Genomic DNA, 11840 nt, shown 5'->3' with positions numbered 1-11840 from the left:
TACAAGAAGGCAAAAGGGCGAATGCCAAGTACCGCATTCTCTATAAACTCTGGTCCTGCTGAATGTCTCCTGCTGTGAAAACGTTTTTGTGGCGACATAAAAATTATGGCGACGTTGGTCTTCCACCTGGCGGCAGTCGCCCCTCTCTGGGGGGATTTGCCATAGGAGGTTCAGCCGTACCTAATGCATGATAAGGATGAACGTCTACCGGTCTGCAAAATTTAGTGTTCCTAGGTTAAGAACCACGACCATGCATGAAAGGGTGGGGGGAGGACCTGGGCATCCTGGTTAGCCAGGGTCCCCAGCACCTACGCTCCCCCCCACCCCCCGCCTTAAGGAATGTTTGGGGGCTCACCCTACCTAAGCCGAAATCCCAGTAGAGATTAACCAATGTGCAAATTTAATAATCACTGAAAAAAGAAAAATGTCTTTGTCCCCCCCTCAGAGCCAACCACTCCGCCCGTAGGGGGTGTCCATCGGGGGTTCCACCTGCCTAAATCCTGGCCTGAAGGGAGGTTTACCACTGTGCAAAATTGTTTCTTGACACGCATCACATAAAGCCTGAATCGAAATACAATAGCTCAGTGGGTGAGTGAGCGAGTGAGCGAGTGACACAGTTAGGGACTAACATTATATTTGGCCTACTCTGTGGGTGTGGCAATAGGTACAGTAGTTCTGTTTTCAGTTCTCTTAAGAACCGGAACTTATCTCACAATTCGACGTCAGAGCCTTGAATAAACACGGTAATAACCTTTTGTTTTTCAGGCAGAGAGAGAGAGAGAGAGAGAGAGAGAGGTGGGGGATAATGCTTATTTGATAGATTTTCTTGAAAATTAATCTCAACCCTCACCCCTGCCCTAAATATATTCCCCCAGCTATTTCGCTTCACGCTGTTTCATTGTACAAGGTACGGATGATTAATGAGCATAGGGGATTCGGATTTTTGTATAGAGTTCTCTCTCTCTCTCTCTCTCTCTCTCTCTCTCTCTCTCTCTCACGGCACATATCTATTTTTGCATCATTTGTACACATTACGACTGACCATAGAACCCAGTCATAATTCTTTCCTTAGGACGTAATTCACCTTACATTTTCTCCTACCTAACCAATGCCTTGGTTCATATTTTAGGAGCACAGTAAACATTGCACTCTTCCTCGGATATTTATTTTTCCATATTGCATCTCCTTATCTTGTTGTCCACTACTGATGCAAACCATGTTGGAATATATGGGGAACTTCCTAACACTTTTTCCTCAGCGATTTCTTTCGCTCCATACTTATTTTTAATCCTATGTGGGTCACTTAGGCTGCGTTCACACCAAGCGATTCGATTCGATTCAATTCATGGAGAATCATTTGATTCGATTCATTTTGAATCAGCGCCGTTCATACCGACAGAATCAAACTGTCAGAATCAACAGGGAGTAGTGCAAAGGCTGACTTGAACGAGGATGGACGTAGACGCTCTTGCTGAAATAGAGGTGTTGCTGTGGCTGAGGCGGCGTAGGCGTAGGCGTCCAAGAAGAATATGGGTGCATGAAATTAATGCAAAAAGACCTGATTTTGGGAGTTTCGGACACTTGTTCCCAGATTTGATAAACAATTCAGACAAGTTTTATGATTATTTTAGGATGACCACTGAACAGTTTAAAATGCTAGTGGAGTTGACTGCACCCAACATAAGAAAACAGAATACTAATTACCGACGTGCAGTTGGAGTTGAAGAAAGGATTGCCATTTACCTTAGGTAAGAAGTGAACTGTTAAAAAGTCTGAAAGTTGGGAGAAGTAGTGTTTCATGCAGTATAAAAGACATCTTTTATTTCTGGTTATGAATACAGAATACATTAAGAAAACATATCTTTTATTTCTGGTTGTGCATAGAGTAAAAATAAGTATAAATTCTTTGTTTCTGGTTGTGAATATATTAAGAAAATAGACATCCTTTATTTATGGCTGTGAATACAGTAAAAAAAATAGACATCCTTCATTTATGACTGAATAGAGTAAAAAAATTGACATATGTTTATCGTTGTGAATGCACCAAAATCATTGTTCCACTTTTTAGCATCATAAATAGCACGTCGCTCTCTCAATAAATTTATCAGGACGTCCGGTAGCATGGTGCTCACTCCTCCACTGAATCGCCGTGACTGATGAAAAAATGGACCCTCGCGCATCAGTGATTCTGAATCGCCTTGAATCGCCATGATTTGAATTGAATTGATTCGCTTGGTGTGAACAGTTCCTATAGGAATTAACATGTCGCATCAAGACGAATCATGAATCGATATGATTCTCCATGAATTGAATCGAATCGAATCGCTTGGTGTGAACGCAGCCTTATGCAAACCAAGCCGATAATATGAAAACATAGCGGAGTTGATAACACTTTTTCTTCGGTTATTTTTTCTTTCTTTGCATTACACATTCTTTTCCTCGTACGATTTGGGTGTTACATTTTCTCCTTCTCTGCGTTACTTGCTATATAACAATTACATAAACATATGGACTTTGCCTGATCAGGTCGTAAAGTTCCATCAGAGCTGACTTAACTCCTCACGAAAGAAGGAGATTAAAATATGGAAGCCTTTTCATCATTCAGTGAGTTTACAAAAGTATGACCTAATTGTATGTAGGGTTAGCTGTGTGTGTGTGTGTGTGTGTGTGTGTGTGTGTGTGTGTGTGTGTTTTAGAGCACACACACTTACACACACGGAAATAAAGAGCATGGACTTAAGACCAGACTTTTTAATAAATAAGCATGTTACTGGACTGGCCGGAGAGAGAGAGAGAGAGAGAGAGAGAGAGACTTCATCGTCTGAATACAGATTACAGACATCTTATCATGACTGTGTTTTTGACTATGTGGTGTGGTATGGTATGCTGTGGTGTGGGGTGCTGTGACATTCACTTTGGTGGTGTGACTTACATGATGAGCAATTGTGGTGTGGTGATGTAGTGTGATAACAGTGTGGTTGCTGATGTAGTGTGGTGGAGTAGTGTGGTGGCGTAATGTGGTGGAGTAGTGTGGTGGCGTAATGCGCTGGAGTAGTATGGTGTTGGAGTGTGGTGTTGTGTGGTAGTCTAGTGTGGTGGACTAATGTGATAGTACAGTCTGGTGGTGTAGTATGGTGGTGAAGTGTGGTAGTGTGATGTGGTAGTGTAGTGTTGTGGCATAATGTGGTGGAGTAGTACGGAAGTGAAGTGTCATGTAGTGTGGTAGTGTGGTGTGGTGGTCAAGTGGGGAGCGTAGTGTGATAACGTAGTGTACTGTAGTGTAATGGTGCAGTGTGATAGCCAAGTATAATGAGGTGGTGTGGTGTGGTGCAGTGTACTGTTGTGGTGTAGTGTGGCAGTGTGGTGTAGTGTAGTAGTGAAGTGTAGTGTGGTGGTGGAGTGTTGTAGTGTAACGTGGTAGTGCACTGTGACAGCGTATTGAGGTAATGGAGTGCTGAGTGTTGGTGCTGTGTGTTGGTGTAGTGTGTTGGTGTAGTGTGTTGGTGTAGTGTGGTGGTGTAAGATGATTGCGTAGACTGGTGGTGTAGTGTGGTGGTGTGTGGTGGTGTAGTGTGGTAGTGTAGTGTGCTGGTGTAGAGTAGTAGTGTAGTGTGGTAGTGTATTGTGGTGATGTAGAGTGGTGGTGTAGTTTGTGTAGAATGGTCTTGTAGTGTGGTGGTGTACAGTAATGTGGTAGTGTAGTGACAGCGTAGTGACAGTGTAGTGTAGTGTGGCGGTGTAGTGTAGTGCAACAGTGTAGTGTGGAAGTTTGGTATGGTGTGTTAGTGTAGTGTTGTGGGGTAGCTTGGTGTGGTAGTGTGGCGTGGTATGGCAGTGTAGTGTGGTAGTCTGGCATGATGTAGTAGTGTCGTGTGGTGTGGTAGTGTAGTGTAGTGAAGTAGTGTAGTGTGGCAGTTTGGGATGGTGTGGTGAAGTGTGTCTGGGGAATTTTATAGTGTTGGTGTATTTAAACAGTGTTGGATCATGTACTTAAATACCCTCTCTCGAGATGGCCTGTTGTGGTGTGGTGGGTTGGTGTGGCCTTGTGGTGTGGTGGAACAAGTGTGGTATGGTGAGGAAGAGGAGTATATGATGTGTGGTGTGCTGCTTTGGTGTGGCGTGGTCTGGTGTTTGTAGTGGTGGTATAGATGGCATGGCATGGTGAGGAAGAGCTGGTGTGGTGCAGTATTGTGTGGTATTTTCCCGAATGGTGGTTTGCATGGTTTAGTGGTATGGTGTGATATGGTGGGGAAGAGATGGCTTGGTATAGGTTGTGTAATAATGTGGTATGGTGAAGCACAAATGATATGGTGTGTTATGATGTGATAATGCTGTGGTGTGGTGTTGGGGTGGTGTGGTGATGATGGCTTGGTGTGGTGTGGTATACATATATAGGACAGTACTGGAATTATACCAAAACTAGAACGACACATCACTAAAGAAACGGAATTGCATACTTACTGATAATTATAATCTTTATAATGGAGAGAGAGAGAGAGAGAGAGAGAGAAAGGACTTGCTCTAGTACGGTTACAAAGACAGATTTTCACAGCATATTATCCCTAGTTTCGTTCACATTCCCCCCCCCTCTCTCTCTCTCTCTCTCTCTCTCTCTCTCTCTCTCTCTCTCTCTCTCTCTCTCTCTCTCTCTCTCTCTCTCTCTCTCTCCTGCAGTCTACACAGCCAAAAAGAAAAAAGACTCACAATGCCCCTGCTAATCCCATAACAAAAAATGATACGCGAAACAAACTGAATTCACTCTGTCACGCCAGGACGAATTTTTCTGATACATTCTTGCCATCTCCAGACGATTTCATTCAGCTTACTACAGCCTCAAGCAGTGAAGGGGTTAATAAAGGGTCTATGTAACTCCACTTCAAAAAGCCTTTCAGAATCCACTTAGAAGAGTCTGGTGGTAACAAAACTGAACAAGAGACCGCAAGGGAGGAATCACACCAGCCGCGAGCTGGTACATATCTAGCTCTGCTCGGAGTATGACCTTGACCTTGACTGACATTCTCCAATCTTGAACTCGTAGGAGATTTTCATCCATACTAAACACCTATAAAAGTTTTTGATGATATCTTGAGTGGTTGCTAAGTTATCGTGGTAACAGACACACGGACCTTCACCTAATTTCACCAATTTCGAACTCGTGATCGATTTTATTCCTATTAGACACCTGTAAAACTTTGTGATGATATCTTGGGCGGTTGCTAAGTTATAGTGCTAACAGACACAAAGACACACACAGACACACACACACAGACAAACTGAACACAATACCAGCTTCGCTATCGCGGCTGGTAAATATGAAGCAGGTCATTTGATTGAAGGCGTTATATCCACGTTTTCAGACACTGTGCAAAAATTTCCGTCTCTTGGTTAGAATCCCCAGTTCTCTGACTTCCAGAGGATGGGGCATACTAAGTCTTATTGATGACTCTGGGAATATCCTAACACCTGTTCCTCAGCGTCTCATCCTTCTCATCTCAGAGTCACCTCGTCCTCAGCCACCTTTTCTGCACATTACACCTCAGTATCGTGCTTTAGCATGCAAGCTGTATGTATATGAAAACGATATATAATACACATCAGAATGCTTAAAGAGTCGCATTCTAAATGGCATTCTAAATTTCGTAACACCTTATCCAGGGAGATTTATTCTTGACATAATATCTCAGTTTCTTCTTGTATGTTACTGATGGAAAATATGTTGATATTAAAACCTTACTTATCGCCTTCCTCTCTCCATTCACCCCAACGCTCACCCTAACCTCTGGCCTCTGCCACCCTGTTGAATAGTTTGGTTGGTTTGGGCAAAGGAATGACTGGATGATAATTAAATGTGGTTGGGTCAGGCATTTAGGGAGAGGAAGAAAGGGGATAGGTACGTAAGTAGGTAAGTAGAAGAGGGAGTCAAAGAGATAGATGGGTAGGTGGGTAAGTAGGTTGGTAGGTTGGTACGTAGGTAGGTAGGTAGGTTGGTACGTAGATAGGTAGGTAGGCTGGTACGTAGGTAGGTAGGTAGAGATAGGCCCCAGAGAGAAATGTAAGACAAGCAGACTGGTAAAAAAGGCAAATGGAAGGATGAGAAATACTGTATATATCAAAAGGAAATAAGAGGAAAGACGTAAACAGAGAACAGGAAAACAAAACTAAATTAAAGATTATCAGTAGGTCCAGGGTAATGCTTGATGGTCTCCACACAACTACATAACACACACGCGTCCTTGCAGAAGATGGAGGCTTTACGGATTTGTGTCTCTTGATTTCAGTAGATATGTGTGTTTATGTGGTTTGATCTTTGACCCCATACAACCGCTTAAAAGATCTAAATAACCCAACGTGGAAGGTGACTTGGGTATTTGTCCAAGGAAAACTGTACCAGATTTGAAGAGAAATGATGAAATAAAGAAAAGGGACCGAAGTAATAATTTTAAATAACAAAAAATAACAATGCCTAAAGGACTGTAACTGTCAGACACATTTATTGCTGCACTGCTGAAAGCACTACGAATGAACTGTGTACTTACTTACCCCCAAATTAGGTCAGATGTCAAATTTAACATATTTATGTGCTTTAATGGGTACACGTTTGGGGTAGCTCACTACAGCATGTTATTACCTAAAATGAGTTTTTCTGAGTGAAATTGGTATGTAGGCCAAGTTTCATAAAGGAAGAACTTACTTTTTTTTTTTACTAACCCAAAACCGTCGGACAAACTGCCACCAAACAGTATGCAGGTCTGGTCCAGACCAGATATAACTTCAAGGGCCAAGAAGTGCCGCATTTATTTTTTGTTTTTTCCTGTAGGGAAGAGCAATTGAAAAGTGGGATGTCCAAAATATAGTATGCCATGCATAAATTACCGTTAAAAAATATTTTTTCCATACAAACGGTTGGAAAATAATTTTACCACCGGATTTCCTTCAGTGTTCATGCATGTATAGGAATTTGGGAGCAAATCGAGGTTAAAATTTCATTTTTCGACACTTTTGCATCAGTAACCTTGAAAAGTACGACAAATTACCGATACCGGGTCAGTGTAATAGGGTCTTGGTGCTGTACATCCTCAGTATAATGAAAATCGGAGATGAAAAGTGATGGAATACTGAAAATAATGACGGATTCAAACATCTCCACCTATAGGTAGAGATACAAAAAATATGAAAGAGGAGGTAGAGGGGGAGGCGGAAGAAGAAGAGGAGGAGGAGGAGGAGGAGACAAAGAAAAAAGAAATATTAGCAGTAGCAGTAATTGTAGCAGTAGTAGCAGTAAGTAGCCGCCGCCGCCGCCGCCGCAGCAGCAGCAGCAGTAGTAGTAGTAGCAACAGAGCAGGTCCAGTATGGTCTCAAATATAGTGCTGAGACCATTGTGCTGCGGAAGGGAGAAGGCAGCAGGGCAGTGTTATGTCTCTGTGATATATAATTATTACTCCTGTCCACCGCAACGCTCACACATTTCACCAGTCCTTTTCACTCCTCTTGAATTCCACTTCCTGAACTCCGATGTCTACTAAAATTTAATCTTCTTCCTCTCCATTTTCCTGCTGTTCCTCTTCATCTTACTTTCTCTCTTCCTCTTCCTCCTCCTCTTCCCCTTCTCCTTCAACCCTCTTAACTTTTGGTTTCTGTTTAGTCTTGTTTTTTCTTGACTTGTTTACATTTAGTCTAACAGTCCGACCGGCCAGAGACTGGAACCCCAGTTATTTATCCATTTATTTATCCACCTACCTATCTATATCTATATTTTTCTATCTATGGACCAATCTATCTATCAGTTCTGCCAGCTGGAAATGCTAGCCAATGAACCAGTTCGGCACAGAAAGAACTGACTTTTGCTGGCATGGGGAACATCGTGGCAAATATTCCTTGACCATTTTAGGCATATAACACGTAAATATTTCATTCTCTGTTTTTATAAAGCCTTCATATAGAGGATTTTATCATTATAAACTTATAATTGGATATGAGGAATAATATGAAGACTAAATCGCTATAGGTGAGATGTTACGACAGCTCCAGAACTACTTAGATTAGCACCCTATAGAAAAATGATCCATCTTTTTTTTTTTTTTTTTTTACGTGTCCGACTCTGGGCAAAAGCTCAGGGCCTATTTCTTGGGGGCAGTGGCCTATCCTAAGGCCCAGTAGTCCTCCTACACCTCCACATGTCACCACTTCGGCGCTAACATCCACCGTCCATATTGAATACATGCTAGGGCTGTCTCATACAGGACTAGTGAACTGGTATTAGCGGGGGTATTTTTACTACATGTCGGCGGGTCATCTGGTAGATCAGGAAAGTCTGCTTTTTAGGAAATTCAAATCCTTAAACTGTTCCCTGCCCCAGCCGGGATTCGATCCTGGGTCCATTAGGACTGCAAGCCGCCTCTCTACCGATTCAGCCACCGCCTCCCCCCTGTGTGTGTGTGAGAGAGAGAGAGAGAAAGAGAGAGAGAGAAAGAGAGAGAGAGAGAGAGAGAGAGAGAGAGAGAGAGAGAGGAAGAATGCAATCAGAGAGGACGCTAGACAAAAATTTAATATTCATGCGTGTTGGAGGTGATCGGACCAAACTAGACAAATTAGCACTGGCTGAGAGAGAGAGAGAGAGAGAGAGAGAGAGAGAGAGAGAGAGAGACAGACAGACAGACAGACAGACAGAGAGTTAGATTAAGTTAGGTTACACTGGGTTACCTTGCGTGTGTAAATAAGCATTTTTTTTTTATAACAGAACGGAGGAAGGAAAAACAAAGCAATAAAAAAAAATATTCCATACACCAGATTACTGGTGTCCTCTGTTCATAAAATATCTGTAATAGTTAGACTTGAACAGCTGTGGGTTGAAAATTGGAGGGAGACAACTCTGGGGAAGCGAGTTCCAGAGAGATGCAGTTCGGGGAATGAAAGAATTCTGATAGGCAGAAGTTCTGCAATATGGCTGAGTGACAATCCAGTCATGAGCGCTACCAGATGCCCGTGTAGCATGAGAGAAGGCATGGAGAGGTGGCACCATGGACGCAACTTCGTCTGAGCATTTGCCAAAAAAATATCTAAAAAATAATGCAAGGGAGGCAACATTCCTTGTTACTTGCAGGGGAGGTAGATGATTTGTAATGGCAGGGTTGTTAATAATTCCAACAGCTTTATTCTGAATTTTGTCTAGTTGTTTTAATGCAACCTCTCCACATCCATGCCACAAGGGTGAGCAATATTCAAGCCGTGAGCGCACATGATTCTTATAAATTATAGCTAACTGCTCATCAGCGAAGAAGTTACGGACTCTGTATAATAATCCAAGTTTCTTTGAGGCGGTTTTAGCAAGTGATCTGACATGAGAGGTCCAGCTGAGGGCATTATTAAGTGAGACGCCAAGAATTTCAATACTTTTGGAGATGGGAATATTAGTAGCACTGAAGGTAATGTACGAATCTGGCAATATCTGTCTATTACTAAATTGTATGTATTTAGTTTTACTAGCATTAAAAGAGACAAGGTTGTTTTGTTCCCATTCACTGATCGTAGATAGAGCTTGATTTATGGAGATGGCTGTATTGAGTTGAGAGGTAGAGATATTGGACTTTGCAAATGGGTGTCTAAGTGTGAATGAACTATGAAGTGTTGAGTCATCTGCGTATGAGTAGATGGGATTGTGGGTGATAGATAAGAGATCATTAATATGAACCAAGAACAGGGTTGGTGCCAGAACTGATCCCTGCCGCACGCCGGCGTTAATTGAATGGAAATTGAAATGTACATCATCTACTTTTACTCATATTTTCCAGTCACTAAGATATGAAGAAATCAAAGGAACAAAAGACGTTAGTCCATAGCACTTGAGTTTGAACAGCAGGGAATGGTGCCATACTCTGTCAAAAGCTTTAGAAACATCAAGAGCTACTGCATGAGTTTCTCCATGTAGATCAATTGACTGATGGATGGTATGAGTTAGGAGATTGAGTATGTCAATGGTGGATCTCTCATGGCGAAAACCATATTCTCTATCACTAATTAAGTTGCTGGATTCAAGATGTTTAACAATGTGCTTATTAATTAAAGTTTCAAATACCTTACCAAGAGAAGATGTGACAGCTATTGGTCTGTAAGCAGAGGGGCCAGAGGAACTTCCTCTCTTCGGAATTAGGTGGATATTTGCGTCATTCCATGAATTTGGGAATAAAGAAGTACGTATGCATAGTCTGAATAATTTAGCTAGAACAGAGGCAAGTTCAGGGGAACACTTTTTCAAAACAAGTGGCGGAATTCCATCTGGGCCTGGAGCTTTGATGGTAGGTAAATTGTCTAGGATGGATTTTACGTATCTTGTCTGTATTTTAAGTGGGGCAAGTTCGGGAGAATCAAGTTCCAGTACTGGGACATTCTGGCTGGTATCGTCTATGGTAGAGTTTCTGGCAAATGTACTGGCAAAAATATCCACTTTCCCATGCGGGCCATTAGTAATGTTGCCATCTGAAGATTTTAGTGGAGGAATGGAAGATGACTTGTTAAAGTTATTATTGAAAGAATTAAGAGTTGACCAGAATATTCTATTGTCATTAGGGTTGTTAAGTAGTTTCGATGCTTGCTTTTGAAGAAAGTTTGATTTAGCGATATTTATTACAGCTTTTGCATGATTTCTAGCAATTTTAAATTGAGAGAGTGATTCAGATGCTTTTGATTTTAAGTAAGAGCTATATGCTAATGACTTTTGGGCTGTTGCTCTGGCACAGTTGCCATCAAACCATTTTGGAGAGTTCAATCTTTTAGTGAACTGTTGACTTGGTATGAATAAATCCATACCAGCTAGTATTAAGTCGCAAATGTGGGACTGGGTAGAATTGTGATTGCTATAGAAGAAAGACTGCCATGGAACATCAGCAAGATAATTTCTAAATCTATCCCAGTCTGCCCTATCAAAGTGCCATCGGGTCACCCTAACAGGTTCAGAACGGGGAGGTGTGGGGGGGTTAACTAATGAGGCTTTGATGAGATTGTGGTCAGAGGATCCAAATGGTGACCGTATCTCTATCCTGTATTGATCTGGATTTTTTGTCAAGAATAAATCCAAGAGATGGGCGTTATGGTCAGGATTATCAGGTATTCTGGTTGGTTGCTTTACCAGCTGGGTGAGATTAAACGATATTGCAACAGCTCACACTCTAGACCAGCGTCATCAGTCCTGGCAGAATGCAATAACCATTCAACATTATGTATGTTAAAATCACCCAAAATGGTAATTTCGGTGCTAAGGACAAGGTTAACGTTACTCAACTTTGTGGATATGGAATCAGATACACTGGGTTCCGAAGAAGCACTGGGGGAGCAATAAACTACACAGATATATTTGGTAATATTTTGACAATTTAGTTTATATAATGAGTAACCAAACCAAATGAAGTGAAGTTTAAAACAGTGTCAACTGCATATTGGGATTTGATATAACAACAGGTGCCGCCCGTGTTACAGAAATTTGTAAGAAGATGGTAACCGGGAAAACAAAATGGGGATATATCAGTAGAGGGTGAGATTTGTGGTTCTGTGAGGAAAAGGGCCAAAGGGGATATGGACTGAAGGAAAAAATGAACTGAGTTTAACTTTGTGGTAAGGCTGTGGATGTTGTGAAGAATAAGGCCACACTTTCACCTCTTCGCTGACGAGCATTCCCGGAAATAGCAACAGTTGCTGCCAGCACAGTCGCTTGATGGCGACCGGGAGGACTCTGTGCCGCCAGCCCTACCCTGCCGGTGGTGGCAATCTGAAGTACCACCTCATTTGATAGTAACATTGCAGCGGCCATTACTAAAGACGTGAATAGAAGGTGTGATATGTTATGCGCA

The 11840-nt window shown here is 42.0% G+C and overlaps 1 protein-coding gene across 1 annotated transcript in view; it reads right to left on the bottom strand.

Moving 5' to 3' along the window:
• Positions 1 to 441: 441 nt before the first annotated feature.
• LOC145408757 (uncharacterized) overlaps positions 442 to 11840 on the bottom strand; it is a 138050-nt gene continuing 126651 nt past the window's right edge. The window contains 2 exon segments of the mRNA XM_080279413.1: positions 442 to 505; positions 2841 to 3087. Coding sequence (XP_080135539.1) covers positions 442 to 505; positions 2841 to 3087 — 311 coding nt within the window.

Source organism: Coenobita brevimanus, chromosome 78 (assembly GCF_032717465.1).
Source record: "Coenobita brevimanus isolate Jiangsu-jjx chromosome 78, ASM3271746v2, whole genome shotgun sequence".
NCBI lineage: Eukaryota > Metazoa > Arthropoda > Malacostraca > Decapoda > Coenobitidae > Coenobita > Coenobita brevimanus.
Note: the sequence above shows the minus strand (reverse complement) of the source record. Positions and strands in the feature narration are given on the sequence as shown.